At 37.7% G+C, this 26,120-nt stretch overlaps 1 protein-coding gene across 2 annotated transcripts in view; it reads right to left on the bottom strand.

Annotated features, from left to right (window-relative positions):
- Positions 1 to 5,501: 5,501 nt before the first annotated feature.
- TLL1 (tolloid like 1) overlaps positions 5,502 to 26,120 on the bottom strand; it is a 195,812-nt gene continuing 175,193 nt past the window's right edge. For both annotated transcript variants that reach the window (XM_075066357.1, XM_032785269.1), the window contains 4 exons: positions 25,424 to 25,551; positions 19,093 to 19,306; positions 11,208 to 11,458; positions 5,502 to 7,489 (listed from right to left, as the gene is read on the bottom strand). In XM_075066357.1, coding sequence (XP_074922458.1) covers positions 7,355 to 7,489; positions 11,208 to 11,458; positions 19,093 to 19,306; positions 25,424 to 25,551 — 728 coding nt within the window. In that variant the 3' untranslated portion in view covers positions 5,502 to 7,354. The remainder of the gene's footprint in view (positions 7,490 to 11,207; positions 11,459 to 19,092; positions 19,307 to 25,423; positions 25,552 to 26,120) is intronic.

Genomic DNA, 26,120 nt, shown 5'->3' with positions numbered 1-26,120 from the left:
ATTGATAATTAAAACATGTAAATTGAAAGTGTGATAAACTTTGAATAGAAAAGAATAAAAATAACCTTATACTGAGTAATTTGGTCTATACCACATTATTAGTGGGCAGCATTTGATGCTGCACCTTGCATATTGTTGTCTAGTAACAGAACTTTGGCAATATCTGTACCATTGGGGATAAGGGTTTCATTAACTGATGAACTGGAACAGAAGGATAGACTAATGTGGGAGCTGTGAATAGATATAAATTATTTAAATACCTGATCGTGTTTCTTGTGTACGCAGCAATCCAAAGATTTCACTAACCTTGGACTATGTTACTCACAGGCAATTTCAGGCTCTTTTCGTTCAGAATAAACATAATGTTAAAATTTCTCACAAGGCTTTCTATGCTTTTACAGATAAATATCATACAAATGTATACTTGAAATGTGGAGACTTTAAAGGGTAAATTTTTGGTGACTAATAGTGAGAGGCAACAACCTCCAATTATTAATAGGTATTGTGCAGTTATATTACCACACACTAAGCTAAATATGTACTCATAAAATCTCCCCAATATAAAGGTTCTCCTCACATCATCAGAAAGGTCTTTTAGCTGTACAGCTGAAGCCCATTTTTGAAGGTTTTGTGAGCTCAGATTAACACTGAGTCATGTTAATGACCATTTTATATGCCGTAGAGTCAATCTGACCGATCAAATGCATGATTTGGACATCCTTTTTAGGTCCCCACATTTGAAAGTTGAGCCCATGGTGTTGCAGTCCAAAGGAAGTCTCAGGGTGAAATAGTGCTCTGATAGTACAGCAGCACTTTTATAGCACCATGTTCCCCTGAAAGTCCCATCATGTAAGCTAGAGAACAGCCATCTATGTACTCTGAAGCAGAGTACTGACAGTAGTTGAGAGTAGAGAGAAGGGCTGCCTCAGCAACCCATTCCTCTCAGCAGCACCCAGCACCTCTCTTAGCAGAGTTCCTACACAGTCACACCACTGACAATGAAGGTGATTTAAAGCAGTAACGTAGCATGGCTGTCACAAACACTCAGGTTAGCAACAATTTTAAATCAAGTTTAGCAGGTTAACCATTTTTTTTCTTTTAGCTGGAGAATGTCATTTTTTCAAGGTAGGCATCGTACACTGTAATGTTTCTGGCCTGAAGTGGCTACTGAAAATCATATCGTTTTTCAAGTTTGGCTCCTAACTTAACCTTATGATGCTGAGGTGACTTGCAACCACTTGCTGTACTATAGGATTTGGGTTTTTTTTATTCTCAGTATTAAGATGGTTGAAATCTCAGAAGCTGTATTGTGTTCTCTTTAAAATACCCTATGCAAAAGTGCCCCCTTTTTAAAGGAAGTCAGAATTTTCCTAGAGAGCTCAACATGGCTTTATGATTAAGGTGGAGACTGGGGAAGGGAATTCTATTCATGGCTCTACCTTAAATGTACTATATGGCCTTGAGCAAGTCACTAAGAGCCAAATTCATACAAAAACGTGTCCTTTAATTTAGAATGCCTAAACTGAGATACTGGGGCCCTGATTTCCAGAGGTGCTGATCACCTGGATATCCCTTTGACTTCACCTCCTTATACCTGTTTTCTCATTTATAAAATGAGGCAACTAATACTTATCTCCCTTATGGGGATCTTTTGAAGCTAAATTCATTGATTTATAATGCACATGAAGAGTCAAAAATGAAAAGTGCTATATGAATTTAATCCTGCACCACTCAAGTAAATGGAAGCTTTGACATTAAATGGATCAGGTGCAGGATTGAGCCTTAGAAGTCCAAGCTATTACTGTTGTCTTTATTTAGTATACTAATAGCTTGATAACCAGAGCTGGGCAGAGAAAGACAATTCTGATACACAGAAGATTTTGTTATTTCAAAATCTAGTTTCATGATGATTAGGAACAAAACTTAATTAGTGGGTCAGGAGAGCTAAAGAGTATTTAATGCCCCTTTTGCTTCAGTCTTCATTAAAAGGTTACTTGTGACTAGATGCTGAATATAAGAACATAAGAATGGCCATACTGGGTCAGAACAAAAGTCCATCTAACCCAGTATCCTGTCTTCTGACAGTGGCCAACGCCAGTTGCCCCAGATGGAATGGACAGAAACAGGTAATCATCAAGTGATCCATCCCATATTACCCATTCCCAGCTTCTGGCAAACACAAGCTATGAACGCAATCCCTGTCCATCCTGACTAAGAGCCATTGATGGACCTATCTTGCATGAACACATTTAATATTAACAACGAAGGGTAAGGAACATAAGCCAGAATTGAGAAAGAACAGGTTAAAGAATATTTAGCTAAATTGGATGTATTCGGGTCAGCAGGGCTGGATGACATTCACACTACAGTTCATAAGAACCAAACTGAAACAATCTTGGATTATCTTTGAGAATCCATGGAGGAGAATGTCCCAGGGAACTTGAAAAGGGCAAACATAGTTTAAGCATCTTTAAAAGGGGAGACTAAAAGGACACGGGGAATTATAGATCAGTCAGCCTAACCTGCATACCTGGAAAGATACTGGAACACAATTATATAATCAATTTCTAAGCACCTAGAGCTTAGGAGGATGATAAGTAATAGCCAAAATGAATTTGTCAAGGACAAATCACGCCAAACTAATGTAATTTCCTTCTTTGACAGAGTTACTGACTTTGATTATTTTAATTACAACATGCATAAGAATATTTGTGTTACTTCAACTCTCTCTCGATTTGCCCCATGAGCTAAAATTGAGATCTGTAAGGGAAAAAACTGAAAAATTGCACTATTGCATTAATTATGCTAGTAAGGAAAAGATTACTTAGGATAAGCCTTTTTTCTTTTCTTTTTCTTCTGCACATGGGTTGGGTTGCAAGAACTTAGCTCACTATATAATTCATTGACTTGAAAACAGATCATTTTTATGTTGTCCAGAGTTCAATAGTAGTTTCGGAGATGACAAAGAGTAGTTACTACCCTACACATCTAGCTAATTACATAATCCTTCTTTAGCATACATGGACGCAATATAGTACAAAGCATTCTAATGCATGTGAAAGATTAATTGGAGGATTAACACATCTGTTACACAAAAGTATTGGTTTTAAAGTGTACATGACTTCACTCAGCCTCTGTGAAATAAAATACTTATAATGTAATACAGCCAAATTCTATTCATCATTGCATCACTGCAACCCCATGGGCTTTGAAAAAAGCCTATGGTGTTGCCAGGGTAAACAGAGGGCAGAACTTAGCCCACTGAGATCTCTTTCTTTTTTATAAATTGACTACGTATCTCTTCATTCTAGTGTAATTATATTTTTAATCTTCTGTTCAGTTTTTTTTGCTCCTGTCATTACTATAACGTTTTTTATGCTCAGATTTCATTCTTCACATTTATATCTAATTAATTTTGCAAGCATTTAAATGAAAAACATATTAGTGACGCTTTAATTTAGCCAACTACTAACTTATGCAATCATATATGTCTCCATTACCTTACTCTCCCACTCTTACTCATTGGGCTTGATCCAATATCACTGAAGTCAATGGAACAGTTACCACTGAGTGCAGTGGACATTTGATCAGTATTGTCTATATCCAGCTATCTGGAGCAGGGTATATGTTATTTGTTTGTACAGTTGTACAATATCGGATCCATAAATTCAGCACAACAAAAATATTGATAAATAATGACAACAACAACAGAAAGGCTGGGTGACCACTCTCAAACTGTGGCCACACTCAAATTATAATGAGAAGGTGTGGCACAGGGACTACAGGACCAATGCTTCATCTTGAGCTGGACAGAAATCACTCAGTTCAAGAGTTAGCACAGCTTTTGTTTTATGAAGTCAACAGCAATCTCCTCCATTTTATAAAAATTAGGCCTGGCCCTTGATCTCCTGGCACATTGCCTATGTAGCCCTCCAGTTCAACAAAGTTTGCACTCAATTATTTTAATTATTTAAGATTATAAAAGTTAAGCTTTTTTAAATACAAAACCAAAGTTTTAGAAATTTTAAAGATTTGATCTGGCTATCACCCCACACATAGGTCACTGTATAGTACTTTGCCATTTCATGGTTCTCAGAACAATGTGGGATTATTCACCAAATCTGTAATACATACAAGGACAAGTTAAATAACTACCTTACCCCAGGCTAACCTCACTTATGTTAGTTTCTGTGAGCTCTTTAGGACTGATGTAACAAAATAGGACCAATTACAATTCTTCTACAGGAGGACAGGGCCAAGGCACAAAGCCTAAGTTTTGGGGCTGTATTAGGAAGAGCAAGGAGGGGTTAGGGAAGTGAAATGTACTCCCCTAACTCAATATCAAGAAGCAGAGCAGCCCCCTTTCTCCTCCTACACACACAGTTGCTGTTCCAGTATGTGTGTCAGGCCCTCCATGCCAAGTGTGCACAGTGATGGAATTTCTGGATATGTGGAAACATAGCTCCTGTGCAAGGCTGGCTCTAGGCACCAGCATTCCAAGCATGTGCTTGCAGCAACACTTTTCAAGGGGTGGCATTTTGACCCTTTGGGGACTGTACTTTTCAAGGGGCAGCACTCTGGCTTCTTTTTTTTTTTGCTTGGAGCGGCAAAAAACCTGGAGCCGGCCCTGCTCGTGTGGCTGCACCAAGACTGTACCCCAGCTCTTGCATATTGCAGCTTTCTGGATGGACCCATCTCAGTTTGCTCAATTCTCTCCTCAGCTTGCGCAGTCTAAGCTGTCTTCCTCAGAATGGAGGTGACTGACCACCCCAACTTCCTCTTGGAGATTCATGCATGAAGGAGCCCCTCCCTACATAAACCTGGGATGGTCCTACCAAATAACTGTCATCCTCTTGGGCCAGATTCTGTTGACAGAAGAAATTTCACCAAGCAGGAAAACATGTAGCATGTTGGTGGAGGAGAACAGAGTGAAATTCTCCTGTGTGGTTAGGGCAAATGTTATTCAGTTTGCACTACACAGAACTTAGTAAGAAAATATTGAGATGGGACCAGAGGGAAAAAGTTAATGAGGGAAAAAAGATGACATGGAATGATGTGGAGTGAAAAGAGCCCAGCAACCTGCCCTTTACCCCCTCCTCAAACCCTTCTTCTACTCCTTTAAATACATTATTTTAATAAAATGTTTTCTTAAGCCATTCCAGAACAGAATAAACTATGCCAGTACATTGGGCATTGAAGTTTAAGCATAGTTTTCTGCTACATTAAGTTTTACGACAGGAGTTTGTACGGAAAGGTTTTGGGGAGCAACTCTGCTCCATTCTGCCAGTTTATGTTGTTCATTTCTTCTTGTGCAAGCACCCTGAGAAACGATCCATAGAAAAGTAAAGCCATGCAATATTTAAAAAGCACAATTATATCCAAAGGAGGAATAAAAATGATTCATTCTTTGAACTTCACTTGTGAGAGTTTTCTGGAAGGGAAAAGGGAGATACAGCAACATAAATCAGTGGTTAATACAGGCAAAGACGTCTACACATCTGTTTAGTTTTTATTTTTGTAAAAAAACAAAAAAACCACTGGATTTATTAGTGCCAGTGAATGTTCATTGTAAGGTAATAGGAACTAAGCTAATCTGGGTAGCAACTTACATCAAAGGATATCAAAATAATATTTCTTGTAAGTGAAACATAACATTTCATTTTAATTCTGTTCTTGCTGACTAGAAGTCCCACTTACCTGCTTATGAAACCTTTAAGTTGCTACAGTCAAACAGGGTTCTGGTAGAACTTGGCACAATTTAACTGTTCATCCATACAACACCTCTCACCTTTCTGGAGCACTCATTCATACATACTTACATAATGCATATACATCATGACTAAAGCCATGTATGGCCGAAAGCACATAGAATAGATCATTCTAAAATAACATGTTTCTACATCAAAAGCAGGTCATTGTATTTACAGCAGATGATCTAAGCTTTGGAGATGGGCTTTTGCTTGAAGATCTTTTCATTGACATACATTAAAACGTTCAAGTTGTCAAATCATTTATCAAATTAAAGATGTATCTACAGGAAGAGCTGTTTGATCATGTGCAAGAATTCTAAGGCATTAGTAGTAGTTGTTCCACAGGACTAGTGCTGCCATTGCAATGATCTCGTCATACGCATAATAAGTCTTTATTCTTCAGATGCAGCCAGGCATAGTGAGACATTCATGATCTGCAGATTGTTGGCTCAAAGGTCTAAAACTTCTTCATTGAGAGTTTAATGTTCATGGAATAGCACCATAGAAATTCTCTTTCAACAAAAATCCTGTTTGTTTTTTGCCATTACAGAAATTCTTATTTCCAGAAAACAAGTTATACTGTCCTTTCAATGGGTTGGGAAATGTTTCTTTTGGATACTACTTTCAGCTTTGTTTCTGGTTAGCTAAAATGGATAATGAGCTCATTCATAAAACGTTCCAAGGAAATACAAGTTAGCAGCAGTTATGATTTTACTATTGAAAATGAAATCAGTAATTGGAGTTTCAGATGATTCTATTCATGATTATTTCTGTTTCCCAGAGGATAAAGATTTTGATTTACAACAGGTCTGTTAAACATTAACTCAGTTTCTTATCGGGCTCAGTGCAAAATAAGAGCACATCATCAGTTATAGCTTTCTTAATCAATACACTTGACATTTTCAGTTACTTACTATCCAAATTCTGAGTGTACTAATAATGGCGATGAATAAAATGCTTCAGACTTTTCAATGTGCTGGTAAAATGAAATCAATTACGCTACAGGAGATGTGATTTTCCAGTTTCAAAATATTGGTAAACTAACAGGAGAGACGAATCCCTACAAAAGTACAGACCAACCTCAGAAGACTTTCCCATTTCATATCTCCATTTATGGCCTTTGCATGCATTGTATCTTTGATACAAAGCCGAAGCAATTTCAATAAGATATAAGGACAGTTTTCTGTATGTGTGACCTGAAGGAGCACTTTTTCTCCTGGACCAGATAATTTTCAGAAGGAAAAACAGTTTGCAAGGTCTCTTCCACTGAATGTAAGTGATTGAATCTGCAAGCATCTATACAAACATCAAGCTGGAAACAAAAGTTTTTACAGTTTCCCTGGAAGCATGCAATGCCCTTTCACCAGCTTTGGAGAGACAGTCAAGCATGCAGCCCACGTGCCATTACCATGTCAATTCCATTGGGATAGGTGAAAGTTTCACTGTGAACTAAAATGTTTCTGGTCAAATACGTTTTGCTTCCAACTGAACCCATTATATAAAACATTTGTGCTAATAATGTCAGTAAAAAAATACGGCTTCCTTCCTCTCCATCACACTAACTCTCTCTTTCTTTCTTATTTTCTGGCATAGAGGTTCTTGCGTTATTTTTTGGTGTGAATGCTATCTTGATATTTTATACTTTTGTATCGTATATGAAATCCTTTCTTGTTGATTGTATCATCAGTATGAAAATGGAGTAAAACAGCATCTCCAGCTGAATAAATTTCTTCTGGTGGCTAGAATAAATAAATACATAAGTTAAAGTTGTTTTTTTCACCTTTTACTCTATTAGTGCTTTTTTAGTTAAGATCTTTTCTGACGGATTTTTTCATTCCTCTTTAAACAGTATAATTTAATAGCACCATTCACAGTGGATAGAACCAATACCATCATTCAAAATGGATACAACACCTTTACACAGGCAGCAATACGTCTTAGTCTAACATTATAAAACAATGCAGGAACAAATTTCAGAGACTCATACAGCATTTTTCCAGAACAACATAGTGAAAAATGTAATAGGACTATACATACTGGAACAGACTCATGGTCTATCTTGTTCAGTAGCCTGTCTCTAACAGTGGTCAGAACCAGATGCTTTAGAGGAAGATGGAGGAAACCCCACAGTAGGCAGAGGTGAGATAATCTCCACACCAAGAAAGCCTTCTCCTAGCCCCTAAGAGGATAACCCTGAAGTATGAGGTTTTAACCTTTTTTAGTATTAATTATTATAACTGGATATCCTTGTTATCCATTCAGTCCCTCTTTGAATCTTAAATTCCTAGCATAAATGACATCATGTGGCAATGAGTTCCACAGCCTAGCTATGTGTTGTGTAAAAAAGTATTTCCTTCATCAGTTTTGAATTTGCCATCTTTCCATTCTATTGAATGTTCCCTTGATTTAGTATTATGAGGCTGGCAGAACTGAAGCTCCCAATCTATCTTCTCTATACCACTGATTATTTTAGGTAGTTTTATCATGTCTCATTTTATTCATCCCCTTTTAAAGGGAAACAATCCCAATCTTTTCCATTACTTTTCATGTGAAAATTTTTCCATGCTCCAAATCATTCTCATCATCCTTTCCTGGACTCCCTCTATTCTGCTGTATTTCCTATGGGGTGACCAGTAATGTACACAGTATTCCACATGAAGATTTACCACTGATTTATATAATGGCATTATCTAATTTTCTGTATTATTTTCTACCCCATTCTTATTCTTATACCCTAACATTTTGTTTGCTCTTTCCACTGCAGTTGCACCATGATCAGAGGCCTTCATTGAGCTGTCTACAATGATGTCCAGGTCCTTTTTCCTAAGCTACACTCTAAGGGTATTAGTAGTTTGTGCTTTTTCCTCTAATGTTATTACTTTGCATTTATCAGTATTGAACTTTATCTGCTATCATGTTTCCCATTCACTAACTTATGTAGGTCTCTCTGAAGTCTCCTCTGAATAGACTAACCGATATAATGAAATTATAACAATTCAATGCACCAAAACACAGTTGGCTAAATTCTGCTTTCCACTATACTGGTACAAATCCAGAATAATCTCACTGTAATCAAAGATGATAGTCTGGAAATATACGGCCATAATGGAGAGCAGAATATTGTTTAATTTGGATGCTCTACTAAAAATCCATCCTAGTATAGTAAAGTCTGGAAAAGCAGCAACTAAACTGTGTAATGTAGACATGACAAATAAGTATAGCTGTCCTCAAAAAAACTAATCTAATGGGTAAAATTTAAAAGTTAAAACATTCAGTGCAGTTAGAATGCTTGTTTGGAGTGGATCCAAAATTTTAGATTCCTACTCTTTCTATCTCCACAATGGCTCCTACTTACCACAATTAATCTCTCTCCCACTCATGACCACTCCTATCTTCTAATGATCCCATTGCTTAGCACCGCAGCTCTATTGGGATCTGGTTTATACTGAATTCAAATTTTGCCCCACGTGAGGCTGTGTTCCCAGAGTGCCTATTGTGCCCTTGACTGCATAATGTTTGTAATTATTGGTGGTTACACTAGCACTGCAAGGAGATCGACAACGTGTGTATAATTGTAAATGCAGACAATAGAAATGGAGTGAGCAGAAGGCTGAGACCCACTAGAGAGTCATAGCTTAGGAAGGATTCCATTATCTATAAGAATATTGCAGGGTAGCGAAGTGAGCTTCATGTGTGTTGGGAGTCCAAAAGAACAGTTAGAGTCTTCTGAAACTTGCATAAAAGGTTCAAAAATAGGTCAACAGGTCTAGGCAATTTTTTTTTCTGAACTACCTCTCCCCTTATTGAAGAACCGTCAGTTTAATATTAACTAAATATAAAATCTGGAACGTGCCACTTGAAAAATATTTAAGATTTTTATTAATGTAGCCTGTGCTGTTCCTTGTACTGACAGGTCAGTTATACAAATGATGGACAATAGCACATCTGGAGATTTTATCCTACACTATGATGTGATCAGACAGTTTCATTTTTATAGCAGGTAATAGCAAGGAGGATGAGATGAGTGAATAGCTTTAGAGAAAGCTAAAATAGTCAGAACATGGTGGGGGAGGGATAGCTCAATGGTTTGAGAATTGGCCTGCTAAACCCAGGGTTATGAGTCCAACCCTTGAGGGGGCCACTTAAAGATCTTAGGAAAAATCAGTACTTGGTTCTGCTAGTGAAGGCAGGGAGCTGGACTCAATGACCATTCAAGGTTCCTTCCAGTTCTAGGAGATAGGTATATCTCCATTATTATATTATATTATTCACCCCATCATAAAACTATGAATTATGTCATCTGGAGGGTGGACAGGGCTCTGCCACCTTTATTCATATTTTGGGACTACTGATAAAGGTACCGAGGTACTGCTCAGTGTAGAATGTCAGAATTGGGCACCTAGTAGAATTTTTGTTGTTTTGAGGGTTAGTTAAGGTTCTATCATTTCCTCCTTTCCTTTCCCTCAAGCTTAATATGCTTAAAAGGGGTTGATTTGGCTCTGTTCAGAGCAAGTCAGCCTGAGGTGAGACATCTGGATCCTCAAGTATCAGAGATGTAGCCGTGTTAGTCTGGATCTGTAAAAGTAGCAAAGAGTCCTGTGGCACCTTATAGACTAACAGACGTCTGTTAGTCTATAAGGTGCCACAGGACTCATCTGGATCCTCATACTTCATAGGGCCAGACTGTTCTTGGTCCCAACATTGCTATGCAGGGGAGTAAATGCTACCACCTCATGTCGGATCTTGTCAAATCTTGGGTCTACATGCAATGAGAGAAACAACAAGCAGCAAGAGCTGTACACCAGATACTTACCTTATTCCCTTGTCAGCAAGTGGGTGAAGCCCTGACTCCCCTTTCCTCAACTCACTGAGCCTGCAGAGCGAGGCCAATGCAAAGAGAGATGTAAGTTGGGCAGTAAGCTATCTTCTCCCAGGAGCCACAATTCCTTTTCAGAGATCCTACTTGAATGGCACAGTGGCACAGCTATGCAAAGCCATCCACTTAAGCTAAAATTATTTTCTCATTCTAGGCCTATATTTCTTTAGAATCAGGTTAGAAATCAGAATGGAACAAGAGAACAAACCATGTGACAGACGTCAGTCACATTGCTTAATGCAGTACTACAAAGTGCCCAGATATTAAAGTGACGAGTGCGGTATAAAAACCTATACAGAACAAACTAAAGAATTTTACTTTCAACTTCATATGCACTAGCATAATGATGCAATACTCTGGCTACAAAGACCACAAAATATTTATTGACTGAAAATATTTCAGTGGAATATTTTTTGAAATCATAGGAACATATCTATTGTTCCCAGATTTTGGTAAAATATTTTATTTATTTTTGACAAAACTTACAGTTTGGAGAAAACTACCTGACAGTGACCCTATAAGAATTTTTATTCTGTAGGTTTTATGTGCATAAATATAAGCTTCAGTTACTGATTACTTACCCCTGATCCGCAAAATCGGCCAAGTCTCACACCTGTTGTATCATGGCCATCAAAGAGTTCAACGTAGTCATAACCACAATCTGCCTCTTCTTCCACCTCAAATGTCTGAAATGTTAACTCTACTCGGTAGCCACGCTCTGATACTAACAACCACTCACAGTCCATTTGAACTGGATAGTTGTTGTCACCAAACTGAGCATGAGAGTACAGATCTCTGGGCTTCGATTCAGCTTTCAGTCGACCACCACACTCTGCATGAAGGACACAAATAAAGAATAAGGAAAAGCTTTCTTCAGTACAGCTCATCATTCTCTTTTCCTCTAAGGCTAGCCTTCCTCAGGATGGGTAGGTCTTTACCCCACAAATAGATCTATGGAAGTTAATGGGACTACTTTGCACAGTGAGGTACTACTCTGAATAAGGGTGGCAGAACCTGGCCCATAATTTAAAAATTTATTTTTTAAAAATCATATGGACCCAATTCTGCTTACTGTCCCTGAGGAGTAATTTACAATTTCAATGGAACTTCTTACCTATAAGGTACTAAAAGGGAGCAAGGAAACCCTTGTGCCCTGCTAAGGTCCAAATGTGGAACTGAATGTGCAGTGAAGAATCAAAATGAGAGTCCAAAAAATTTAAATTGTAATAAAATACTGCAGAATTCATTCCTTTCCTCTTTTTATAGCCTTAGATACATCATTTCTCATTATGTAAATAATGTTTAACAAAAGAGGACAGCAAATTTGCAGAGAATGTAGATAAATTGTGTGATATCCTTTATAATATACATTTGAGGGCAGCCAAATCAAACTTTATGCTGGGGCATTACATCCTGTATGTCAATATTTTCATAATACATCTATTTATATGAGTTAGTAAATTTCTAATTATATGGGTTAAGATACATGTTGCTTTACAGATTCACTCAGGTGTAGCTTGTCAAAAAAAATTCCGTGTTTAAAAACATGTATATTACAATATTTTATAGAAAAACTGTTTTGAAAAATGTTACATTTCACTTCATGAAAAAAAATGTTAAGACCCGTAAACTGGGCTACAAATAGTTTACTTGACAGAAGCAGCTATTATTGTATATTTGAAGATCAAAACATAACTATGTTTACTTCTTTTATCTAAACATTTTAACTAGTTTCAATTAATAAATATTTGTTCTTCATTATATACATTTTCATTGTGTTTAGCTTTCTATACTACATCAGTGAGTTAAAGTTACAGGCACTATTTAAAATCAGCTAGGAACACATGTAAAGCTGTATTTTGAAAAAACTTTGCATTGTTGATTAGATTTCTAGGGAAGGTTTGGCTGGGTTCTTTTAATTTTAACAGCTGCTCATCTGCTCCCTATTTCTTCCCAGGCCACAGTCGTCTGCTTATGACATTCATTTCTACAGTAACTATACCAAAATCTGTTTACGTTAGGATCCTGCCCAGCGGCATTATATTTTATGACTAGCTAAAACAAATCCCAGAATCCAAACTGAGCTCTGGAGAAGAGAGGAGCTGGTCATGAACTCTCTGGATCAGGCCCAACTTTAACAACAGATTTTGATGTCATATGTTGAAGATTCTGAATTCAGATAGGAAATAATAGGAACACATAGATGCTTAAAACTGCAGTTGTATAGTATTCATGAAAATATGTCTATTAAGAATCAAGTGAAGCAAAATAGAAAATATTATATAATATGTAAGTGTAATGATTCTATTAAACTTGATTTATAGCTCAACATAGGATTTTAAATTCTTCTAGACAAGCACATATCATTTTCAGACAAAATCAGAAATCCCACCATAGCTGAAACACAGGATACCTTCATGAGGTTTCATACATGCGTACTTGTGTGCATTTTTTCGCACTTCACAACTGTGCATTATCAAAGCTACAGATGAGATGCCTCAACTGGGTTCAGTTTACTGTTTATTCTAATTTACTGACTACTTCACTTTTTTGTGAATTCAGTTACATTTTTGCTTTTGACTGGAATAAGAGGGTTGTAAGAGGGTTTACACATTTAAGACATAGAACAGCTGTGAAAAAGGAATACTTTTAATCAACTGTATGTACTGTTTCCCCCATATATGCTATTGTTTCTATGAGCTTAAAAGAAAGCTCCATCCATACTACCAGCTGCAAAAATGTTAAAGCAAGAAGAATTTCTCACATATATAAAAGGAGAACCAATTTAAGAAATAAAGAGGAATTTTTCACAAGATCTTAAGTGCCCTTTTCCAAAGTGACTGAAGCACTTAGGAACCTAAATCTCATTAGAAATCAATGGGATTTAGGGTCTGAAGTGCCTATATTATTTTTGAAAATGCACACCATACCCCAGTCAGCCTTTGAGATGGGGAGACTTTGTCAGGGCCATTAGGGGAAAGAAAACTCTTGGCACCTGTAAGGATTGACCCTTTCTCGTTTCCTCCCCTCCCCATGGGCACTCAGCCTCCTTGTGAGCTCGAGAAGGGTAGGAAGGGGGCTCCTTGACTGGCTGGATGCAAGGGTGCAGCATAAGTCTATTGGCTCCCATGCACACAAGCAAAGGGCTTATAAACCCTTCTCCCTGCCCAGGGCACAATTCTGCACCCTGATCAAAATTCCCCCCCATTCACTGTGGGCATCACCCTAGTCACCTTTTTAGCCAGATTGGCCTGGGCAGTGTGGGGTTTTTTGCCTTCCTCTCAACAGCCCAGGAACCAGTCAATAGGTTGCACTGAAAAATTCATGTTGTTGCAACTCAGCAGGTACCCATTGCGGTTACTTGTTCAATGGAGGGTCTGGTTCCCTGATAAACTGGAATTGGAAGTGGACTATAGAAGGCTTGTCCAAAAATGGTGGGGAATTGAACCAGGACTCCTAACGTCTGGAACAGCAAGGAGACAAACCCACTTATACGAGAGAAGATGGTAAGGTCCCAGCAATGGTGCTGAGACCATGCTCACAGTGTGGAGGGCTGATGGCAGCCCTCTCCCAGGTGGTACGGGTTACAGAAGGAAGGATGACCTGCACCAAAGGAGTTATTGCTGGATAGTTCCCAGGTGTGTTATTCAGTAAAGCTGAGCCTAGTGTCATTCCTGGTGTCTTGTCTTGTCTTCCTGTGCTGTCGAGGACAATGGGAATTATACTATTTGGACACTTAAGCGCTTTTGAAAACTTTACTCTAGGACTCACTTATATTATGTTAAAACTGTGGTAGAGAAACTGATTTTTAAAAGTTGTTTAAAATGTGTTCAGGCTAATGCAGTTTAAACAGTTTGCTCTACAGTATGGAATTATCACAACCATTTAAAAACAATGTTTAATCTCCTGGGAGATGCATGCTTTTTAAAACATGCTTCTAAATAGGTTATACCCTTTATTATGGGCAGGAATAAATTAATTTTACATTATGACTACATTAATTTTAGTTAAATATTATTTTTTAATTTGTGCTGCAGACATGGATTTATAGTCTCACGAAATTAATATTTTAAATTGGAATTGTTTAAGAAATTGAACATATTCAGCTCCCAAAATACTCATCACTTCCCAAGTCTGACAAATGCAAAAAAAAAAACCCAAAACCCAACCAAAAAAATGCAACTATGATTGGAAACTTCGCATCAATTCACAGAATCTGGAGAACTGCATATTGAATATGAGTCAGCAACGTGATGCAGTTTCAAAAAAGACAATATCATTCAGAGAATGTTAATAGAGTGCTATATATAAGATATGGGAGGTAGTTGTCCTACTCAGGCCTCATTCAGAGAATTGTGTCCAATTCTGTGTGCCATGCTTTAGCAAAGATATGGATAAACTGGAGAGCATCCAGATGAGACTAACAAAAATGATAAGAGGTTTAGAAGACCTGACCTATGAGAAAAGGGCACGTTTAGTTTTTCAGAAATGAAAACTGAGAGGAAGGCCTGATAACAATCTTCAAGTATGCTAAGGGCTAGTATAAAGAGTACAATGATCAGTTGTTCTCTATTTCTACGAAAGGTAGGACTAGACACTTATCCGTTAGATATTAGGAAAACCTTTCTAACTATAAGGGTAGTTGAACTCCTGAATAGGTTTCCAAGATAGGCTGTGGAATTCCCATCTGTGGAGATTTTTAAGAACAGGTTGGACAAACACCTTTCAGGGATGGTCTGGGTTTACTCACTCCTGCCTAGGGGTTTGGACTAGATGAACTCTCAAGGGCTCTTCCACACCTACATGTCTATAATTGTCCAAAAAATCTGGAAGGGAATACAAAGTTTAGTGGCATGAGTTTTGGATTCCGTGTCAGACTGCTCCTTCTGAGATTACTATATGACACCTGGCCTTGGGCCAGGGAGTATAAAGCCAGAAGATTGAGGCCAGTACACAGAGAGAGGGGAATGGTTCCTTGGGCTCTTTCTGCCTGTCCTAGCACAGTCACGCAGGGTTAGGAGTAATGCCAACAGACCCTGGTCGTCGGCAGGCGAGATTGAATCTGGGGAGCTTAGTGCATGAGCCTCTACCACATGAGCTAAAAGCCAACTGGCTGTTAGCTAAGGCTGTAGATTAAACTCATTTAACTCCCCTTCTAAATGGTCTCAGTGCCACTAAATGGGACAGAACACCACACCCAGGAGGTGTGTGGGTTACATACTTCCCCTAGCTGAGGAAGCACATCCTGAGCATCAGAGACTTCCCAGTTGAAATATCGGATGAGCTCCCACTTGTAACGCCAACAGACCCCAGTCGTCGGTGTGTGGGATCGAAACAGGGGCCTTCAGAGCCTAGTGCATGAGTCTCTACTGCATGAGCTAAAAGCCAACTGGCTGTTAGCTAAGGCTGTAGAGCAGACTTATTTAACACTCTTAGTGGTCTCGGTGCCACTAGATGGGAGAGAACATCATACCTAGAAGGTGTGGGGGTTACACAGGTACAATCTTTTTATTACCACCCCTGATCCCACTCACACAATCTAGCCTTTTTAAATTAAATATTATTTATTATTATGTTATGGAAGCAATAAAATGAAGTAAAATAATATATGCTTTGAAAACTCCTTGATTATATATTCATAAATGCAATATCCATAAGGATACTTATTCAGACAAAATTTCCACTAAAATTAACATTTATGCTTTCATCAAGACTACAGGATAAAGTCCGTATTCTGTACAAACAGTACATACAAACTGTATTCCTAAACACAACATTGCTATACTATCAGTTAACTTAATGGACTTTTTGTGAAAAATTTTCCTTCAAAAATTAACTTTGAACCATATATGAGCAAAAAATGCACCTTTTTTATTCTACATTCTTAAAAAGAATCAAGCAGATTTAGTTTTTCAACATTCTGAAGGAAAATACTGTACCTGTGCTGAGATATCATACACAAAGTTTCCACATCAAGTGGAAGTTATAAACCTCTTCAAACAGACATTTATAAGGGAAATACCAGCAAACCATTAACTGTACAAAAAAGATTAGGGGGCTGGGGCACATGACTTATAAGGAGAGGCTCAGGGAAATGGGCTTATTTGTCTGCAGAAGAGGAGAATGAGAGGGGATTTGATAGCAGCCTTCAACTACCTGAAGGGGGGGTTCCAAAGAGGATGGAGCTAGACTGTTCTCAGAGGTAGCAGATGACAGAACAAGGAGCAATGGGGTCTCAAGTTGCAGTGGGGGAGGTTTAGGTTGGATATTAGAAAAATCTATTTCACTAGGAGGGTGGTGAAGCAGTTGAATGGGTAATCTAGGGAGGTGGTGGAATCTCCATCCTTAGAGGTTTTTAAGGTCTGGCTTGACAAAGCCCTGGCTGGGAGGATTTAGTTGGGGTTGGTCCTGCTTTGAGCAGCGGGTTGGACTAGATGAACTTCTGAGGTCTCTTCCAACCCTAATCTTCTATGATTCTATGATTTTACATAGCAATGTAACTGGTAACACTTTGAAATACTGTGGGCATAGATTTTAATTTCCTTTATGTAATGATTACTGCAATTGTGTAAATAGAAAGAAATCACATAAATCAGTAGTATTACAACACCCATCTTTACTAATAGTTTTGTTTTTTCAATTATTTACTGTAAAATTGTAGTAAGGACCAATCAAATCTTTTATATATAATTTTGTGAAAATCATAATGGTCATTGTGTGGTAGAGAAGACTGGAAGGGTAATACAAATGATCTGGTAGGATTTGGGAAGGATGAAGTAAAACACATGATAATTTTTTCAGTCCCTCTTAATAGTTAAAATGTACATGTGTAACACATGTGGTTGTAGATGCACAATTGTAGCAGATACAAAGGGAGATAAGGAAGGGCCTGATCAGCAAACAAATCATGAGCGTACTAAGTGTTTGCAAATCAGGACCTATAACGAGAAAGAGAAGTACACTGAATGTCAGGGTAAACACAGCTTTCATTTATCCAGCATCAGAGCAAAAATGGTGAGAAAGAGCCCAGGTTCTGATGTCTGGTGGCTCTGCCAAAAGGAGAAATTAATCACATAAAGTATCAAAGATTATTTCTCTACAAAAATGCAAAGTGAAAAAAATCTAATTTGAATTTTAATATTAATTTATAATGACTTGATAGTTGCACACACACTTCTTTGTTGCATGTGATGTTTTAGATAATGTTAAACTACATGGATACAATATAGACTACTCATCCTTATACTCAAAATTAGGGATTTTTGTGAGTCAGCAAAGCCTTAGTATGCTAGAAGTCGTATTTATATAATATTCTCTTTAGCATGCAGTTTACAAAATAATCTCTGAGTAAGAATTGATTGTGGTAAATGAAGAAATATTATTTCTACAGTAGAGATTGGGGAAATATTCTATTCTACTCTAACATAGGTGCTAGAACTAGGGCTACTGCTGCAACCCTTGGCTTGAAGTGGTTTACGTTACATACAGGGTTTACAGCTTGGTTCAGTGGCTCTCAGAACCCCCACTATTGTTCCAGCACCCCTGCTCTCAAATATTTTTGAATGGCTCCTCTTCCCTTTACAAACATGACTTGGAGGTTAAAAATTTTAGAGTCACCACTAGGGGTCATTGTAAGCCAAGCAACTTCAGAAAATTAATGTTTGTAACATAGAAAATATCCTAAGCAACCAATTGATGGAATTTCAAAACATATTTTGAATCACAATAATTCCTATCAAGCACCAAAAGTAATTGCTGAGTCTGAAGGAGACTAAACTTTTTAAAACCTTGTTTATTTTAGCAAGACTGTCCATTTTGTTTTGCTTAGTTTTACCTTTGCTTACCATTCCTTTTTTAACTGTAGAAGAAAGTGTTACCTGTTAACATAAAATCCTATGTTTTATTTAAAATCATAGAAGACAAAAATCAGAGGCTATTTTGGTATACAGCACACTACATTAAAATAGCTCCACTGGAAATGAAATGAAAGGCTGTTGAATCTTTTATAAGTATAGTCAGTTATAGCATTAATGATAAAGAATATAAATTTCTTAAAAACCTGTTTCTCAAATCTGCTGAATTTCAAAAGAAATCATGCCTTTCCTTAGGAAAGAATTCACCATTGTCTTGCTTTCGGCTTTTACTAGATCTTTTTCCAAAGTAACTGATTACTTTTTAAAGACTGTCAACATCAACATTAAGGTTAAAAGAAAACAAAAAACAAACAAACAAACAAAAATTCCCAAACAAAAAAAGTAATAAGATGGCAAAAAAGAGTTAATTCCAGAATCCTGACAATATTTCCTGTCATCTCTGAGTTTAGGTTTCATCTATTGCCTCCAAGGATTTGTTCATATTTATTCGTAGCACTGATTTATCTACTAAACAATTGCTCATAGAGCAAGAAAATCCTGAACGTCTCCATCCAGGGAAAATTATCAGTAAATGACATCCTGATTTCCTAACCTGTAGAGTGTGTGGCTTGGAAGCCTTTTCTTTGTACTGATGCATCAGAAACAAACCGGAGGAACATTTTATTTCCAGTAGCAACAAGAGGATCTGGTATCTTATTGCCACATAAACGTCCTAGAATTGGTGACTTTTCTGTTTCTCCATCAAACACTTCCAAGTGGTCATAAGCACATTCCTGATGTTGTTCAATCTCAAACTCATTAAAGGTCTGAAAAGAAAGCAAAATAGTGTGTTAAGAAGGACTCCCATACATATTATATCTTATACATAATAAAAATGTACTGTATATAGGTTTCCAAAAAGCAGTCTGCTTGCAATTGAGACAGCACATGTAATTTTGTTGAGGTTATAAGCCTGGACCTTTGAATGACATACTTACTTTAAGGAAGCAGAGTAATAATAAAGGCAGTGAAGTTTAACGTTGGCAGGGCACCGCTTCACATAAAAGGGATTAGGACAATTGTGTCCAATCCATGGCAGAACAGAGCAAATCTGGAATACCATAGCCATTCTGTTGAATTCATAGGTCCCGGGATTATTCCAAATTTCACAAAACATCCAAAACCAGTCAGAAAATAGAAAATCTACTGGTTCCTTTTATAACTGGGGCCCTGTAACATCTGTGAATTGTTGTGCTTTTATATATGTGCTTCTTCAATGCAGTTTAAACCAATGAAATCTACGTTTCCACATGACCCTTTTAAGTAAAACATATACAGCATGGTCCTTTGAAAACTATGCCACATAAATCATTTTTTATAATTACAATATTTGTTATATTTAAGGCTTCACTCAGCAAATTAAAATAATCTTTCTCCAGGAAATCAGTACAAGAAAGCTGCAAAAATGGCTTTTGAGTGAATTTGCAAATAAACCCCACACGACTCACTTTTACTTGTCATCAACTCTCAAAAGAGAGAAAAGTTGCTGCAGTTATCTTAAAGTTCACAAGTATTACTTACTTTCAGGACTGTTGCATATTTCTTCTCCACACACCAACATTTATTTTAGTGTTTATCTGAGCTCCAAGAGACTCATAACTCTCCCCAATGCCCTGGAGAGTGGAGTCCAGTTGTCCAAGATTTTAAAAAGTGATTAGTGATTTTCAGTCCCTCAATTTGAGGGTACCCAGCTGAAGATACTTTGAAACTGTCTGATTCCCTGAGTTTGACCCCTACCCTCTGAAAATCAGACCCTTTAAACTGTCTGAAGGTGGGGGCACCTGAAAATTGAGGCATCCAAAAATCACAAGTCACTTTTTACAATCTTAAACTTATTTGTCCACAGAACAGGTAGCTCAAAGGCAGTAGGAATTTCTGAACCATATCATCTGAACCTAATCTTAAGGGACCACTTCCAGGAGCAACGAATAGGATTCCCCTTGTCCACATGCTCGTTAATCTTTATTCATCTTGATTTAAATTATGCAAAGAGTATTTTTAAAGTTGTTTTTTTCAAAATTCATCAAAGGCTCTTAAGCAAAGTAAGCTGTCATGGGATAAAAGGGGAAGGTCCTCTTATGGACTGGTAACTGGTTAAATGACAGGAAACAAAGGGTAGGAATAAATGGTCAGTTTTCAGAATGGAGAAAGGTAAATGTTGCATCCCCCAGGGGTCTGTACTGGGACCAGTCCTATTCAACATATTAATAAATGATCTGGAAAATGGGGTAAGCAGTGAGGTGGCAAAATTTGCAGATAATACAAAACTAATCAAGACAGTTGGGTCCCAGGCAGACTGCAAATTGCTACAGAAAGATCTCTCAAAACTGGGTACAGAGCAACAAAATGGCAGATGAAATTCAATGTTGATAAATGCAAAGTAATGTACACTGGAAAACATAATCCCAACTACACATATAAAATGATGGGGTCTAAATTAGCTGTTACCACTCAAGAAAGGAGTCATGGGATAATTCTTCTGAAAACATCCACTCAATGTGCATGGCAGTCGAAATAAAGCAAACAGAACGCTGTGGGAACATCTAAGAAAGATAGAATAATAAGACAGAATATCATATCTGGCCTCATATATAAATACAGATATGCACAGGCTTGAATGGCTTTGCGTGGCAGATGGTGGTCACCCATCTCAAAAGAGTATATGGGATTGGAAAAGTTCAGAATGGGAACAAAAATGATTGAGGGTATGGAATGGGATTCCATACGAGAGAAATGAATAAAACTGGACTTTCAGCTTTGGAAAGAAATGACTAAGGGAAATTGATAGAGGTCGTTAAATCATGATTGTGGGTTGAGAAAATAGATAAGGACGTGTTTATCTTACTCCTTCGTCAAACACAAGAAGTAGCGGTCACCAAATGAAATTCAAGGAAGCAGGTTAAAACAAAGAAAAAAGAAGGTATTTCTTCACACAACACACAGTCAACCTCTGGAACTTTTTTGCCACAGGTATGTTGAACGCCCAAGACTATACAGCGGTTCAAAAAAGACTGATAAATTCGATGAGGGCTAGATCATCAATGGCGTCCTACGCTCTGTTTTGCCCGGGAAGCGTTTTTTTTTTGTGGAATGAGCACTAGGAAATGATCACTGATGATTACTGTGTTCTGTTCATTCCCGTCTTGGGGCACCTGGCATTGTCCTGTTGAGAACAGGATACAGACTGAGACGGCCTTTTCTGACCGAATGGCCATTCTTTATGACTTGGGACTTTAGGACAATAAGCTGAGCAAACATATTGCAGTTTTCTTTAACTCATTCTTTTTTCTCTGTGGATCTAATGCATTCGAGGCACTTTGTTTCAAAAATCATTTTTATATTGCGTGTAGGTGCCTAATTAGCTTCACTTTGACTAATTTTCAAAAGTTGAAGTGTCCAAATGAGCTTTTAAAATCTCTCTCTCGTCTGTGCCATACGTAGACAGTTTCAACAAGCATTTTTTTCATGCTGGACATTAGTTTAAAAATTCCACATGTGGCATTCCATTGTTTCCTGGAACCTTGAATTACATAGAATGCTTCACTTTATGTTACCAGGAAAAGGATGTTGCAATGATGTATCAAAACTAAGAGCACCAACAGGAAAAGATGAGGTACACTGACTTACAAAATAAGCACAGCTTCAGGACTCACTTGGTTCATTTGGTGTGCAGCAGTTATCTTTTCTGTCCATTGTAGGCATGAGAGTAGAATGAACTTGAACTTGTTTGGAAGCAAATAAGGAAATATTATAAAATGAAGATATTCATTGTCTTAATTGGTATGGATCAAATACAAAATAGTGATAAGCAGCTAACAAGATTGAGAATAAACTAGAGTGTAGATGTGTTATCTTCCGCATACAAAATTTTGACAGTGAGAATGTCTAGTGTGTGAAAGTTTTGCTAATGAGTTGTTATAATTTGCTCACTATATTGATGGTGAGATTTCAAAAGAGCTAAGGGAGTTAGGTAGCTCAGCTCTCATTAACTTTCAATGGTGCTGAACACTTCATTAAGAAATAAAGAAAGCCTGTTTTGTTATCGATTAACAGATTTCACCTATTTGGATCAGAAGAGATATAACTCTTTATCTCTGTGATTTTTTTTCAAGGATGTGTGTAACAACATGAGTCAAACAGTGGTGCCCTTGTTTGCAAGGAAGGCTAACGTATTTTGGCTGAATAAGTAGGAGCACTGCCAACAGATCGAGGGACATCGATCATTCTCCTCTATTTAGCATGGGAAGGCTCTTTTGGAGTACTGCTGTCAGTTTGGGCCCCACACTACAGAAGGATGTGGAAAATTAGAAAGAGTCCAGCAGAGGGCACAAAATATAGGATTAGGGGCGCAGAACATGATGATGAGGAGACAGCTGAGGGAATGGGAATGTTTAGTTTTTTTTTTTTTTTTTTTTTTTTTTGTATGTTTTTTTTTTTTTTATTTTTTTTTTTTATTTTGTTGCCAGAAGAGGAAATTTGAGGGGGGATTGATAACTGCTTTCAACTACCTAAATGGGGTCCAGAAGAGGATGGATCTAGACTGTTCTCAGTGGTGCCAGATGATAGAATAAGGAGTAAAGGTCTCAAGTTGCAGTGGGGGAGGTTTAGGTTGGATAGTGGGAAAAACTTTTTCACTCAGAGGGTGGTGAAGCACTAGAATGGGTTACCTAGGGAGGTGGTAGAATCTCCTTCCTTAGAGGTTTTTAAGGTCAGGCTTGACAAAGCTCCAGATAGGATGCTTTAGTTGGGGATTGGTCCTGCTTTGAGCAGAGGGTTGGACTAGATGACCTCCTGAGGTCTCTTCCAACCCTGATATTCTATGATTCTATGATTTTTTAAAACACTTAAATAACTTAGGGGCCTAAACCCCATTTTCAGAATTGATTTAGATGGTTAGGACCAGATTTTCAATAGTATTTAGGCACTGAAAGATGCAGGTAGTGCAGCCTAATGGGATTCTCAAAAGCTCCTAGGCAGGTTAGGCACATAACTCTCATTGACATTCAACTCTCACTTCCACTGACTTTCACTTTTGAAACTGGGTGTCTGGGGTGCTTTTGAAAATGTTTGCCCAGATTCTATTTCAAATGAAAAAGGAACAGTTGATAAAGATTTAAGAATGATTTCTTCTGGAAGAGAGAAAACTAAAATTCAGCAAGGAAATCCAAATGCATGAGCTTTCCTGCTGAGTTTACGGGCACTCAAAGTGCTTTTATAAAAATCTGTCCATGCCTCTGGCTAGATAAGATATACACAAAATAAAAGTTGTTCATATGGGAGAAGTTCACTTGTTGGGAATGAGCCAGCACAGGCCCACTCTTCCTCTCCACTCAACTTGAACACTCACTGAACCCAGTGAATGGGCAGAGCATTCGTCCTCTCTTTGCTTGTAGGGTTTAAGCATTTAAAGCCAGATCGACAAAGGGCCAGAGGCATTGCTATGCTCAGTTAGGCACATACCCAAAGGCTGAAATTTAGGCTTTTAGCGTAGATTGATTATGTAAGTGTTGCCTTAGTATGTTTTGCAAGTTCTATTTTCACACCACCCTGTCTCTGAAAAAGCTGTTTCCTACTGTTACGGTACATTTTCGTCCCCTGTTTAACCAAGACTGTTTTAAGAGAAAAATACTGCATTGCATTTTAGGTGAGATCCTTACCCCTGCTCAGGCTTCTTTATGCCAGGGAAAAGGGTTGGAGCAGCATAAAGAGGACCTAAGAGTTCAGTAACTGACTAGAGGACAATTCTCCTGGCATTAACACTGCAGAAGATGGCTGTAAGGCTGCATCCTGAGTTCTGTTCCACAAGCCTTAAATATAGGGGACATGCTGAGGGTTGGAAGGGCATGTTGAGTATGCGGCCACAGCATACAGAGCTGATGAGATGCTTGGCAGTGAGATTCCCAGAGGACAGTCCAGGGAATCTGCCATAATTTAAACAGGCCTCAGGGCTGTTTCACCAGGGTCCGCTGCAGCGTCTGGAACAGCTCAGGGTCAAGAGGGCACAAAGTTGGCTGAAGCTATGTCTACATTGGAATTTGAGGTATGACTGCAACACAGGTGGACATACCCCCACACTAGCTCAACCTGTACTAGCACAGCTAAAAACAACAGTGCAGACACAAGGGCATGGGCTTCAGCACAGGCTAGCAGCACAAGTATACGCCCAAGGGATATGTACCTATGTGCTTATATAGACCACACTGAAGCAAGTGAAGACATGACAGCACAATTATTTTTAGCCATTCTAGAATGGGGTAATGCTAGCATGACTATGTCTATCTGAGCTGCAATCAGACCTCAAATTGCAGTGTAGATACACCCTTAAGGGCATCCCATCTCTCAGGCTCAGTGCTGTACCACAATAACGTGGTGAAATCTAAAAAAAACTGACAATCAAAGTGCAGAAATCTTGTACAGCGAATCTGGAATGTCCATGTGAATTATGTACATGAAAGTGTCCCAAGCTCCTGAATCAAATATATATATATATATATTAAATCAGGCAAAAATAATATCCCAAATCAATATTTGAGATTTAAAAAAAAAATCAGACATTTTGAATTTTCATCTAAATATTATGGAACACTCACTTAACACTTTTAAAATAATTCTTCACTGAAGGTTAAACTTCATATTAATCTTTGTTTTAAAATGTTGATCTCTTCATAACACATTTTAGTAAATATTCATTGTTTTAAAAATAATAGATTTTTATTTTAAAAGTCAGTGGATTCTTACTAACTAGTGTAATATAAAGGGCATACTTTTTGGCTGCCAATTGATCAGTGAACATAGATCAATATTATTTTCATATAGTAGCCTGTGAAAATAGCCGGTCAGCTCAGGAGGAAATTTGTTTAAAAAACAACACTTAAATAACTTACTAATTTGACTCTGTGACCAGGAGTGGCACTGATTTCCCATGTGCATTCCTTCCTACTTGGGTATTTGTCTGGCCAGTTAGGACTTGTGATGACTCCAGTCGGACTATGGATCTTCTGTTCACACTCAGCTGTGCCAATAATGATAGCATCAGTTAGTTTGGAAATCTGTGTTAAGATGTAGTCAGAAAAGCAGACTTTTTATCAACTGATTCATTGAAAAGAAAGGATTTTCAGGAAGCTAGCTAATCACCTCTTCAGTATCCAGTATCATGTTCATCACCTTTGGCAAATACATCATGGAGATTAATCTAGCACTGCTTGTTTACTGATTGACCATTACATTTACAGTGTTGTTTACAATGGATCACACAAACCTTCTATAAACAAACTATATATATGAATGATATGCCTAAACCATTTATCTAAATGAAGTCAATATTTTTCCATTCCCACTATTAAGCCTTCCTCACAAATAAAATTAAGTAGAAAAACCCAAAATGGAATTCCTGCCTGAAAATTTCATATTTTGCTTTTCTGCCTTCCCACTAAAGCAAGCATTAAAGGTACTGAACCTTGATTTTGAAAACCATGATTAATAGAAAGAAAGAGATACTGTTGTTGGCAAAAGACTGCAAATGAATAGTGAATAGCTACTGAGAAATGTCTAACTATACAAGATCTTCTTTGTCCTAACCAA

The sequence above is a fragment of the Chelonoidis abingdonii genome, chromosome 5 (genome assembly GCF_003597395.2).
Source record: "Chelonoidis abingdonii isolate Lonesome George chromosome 5, CheloAbing_2.0, whole genome shotgun sequence".
Lineage (NCBI taxonomy): Eukaryota > Metazoa > Chordata > Testudines > Testudinidae > Chelonoidis > Chelonoidis abingdonii.
The sequence above is the reverse complement of the archived record's forward strand: the minus strand, read 5'-3'. Positions and strand labels throughout refer to the sequence as shown.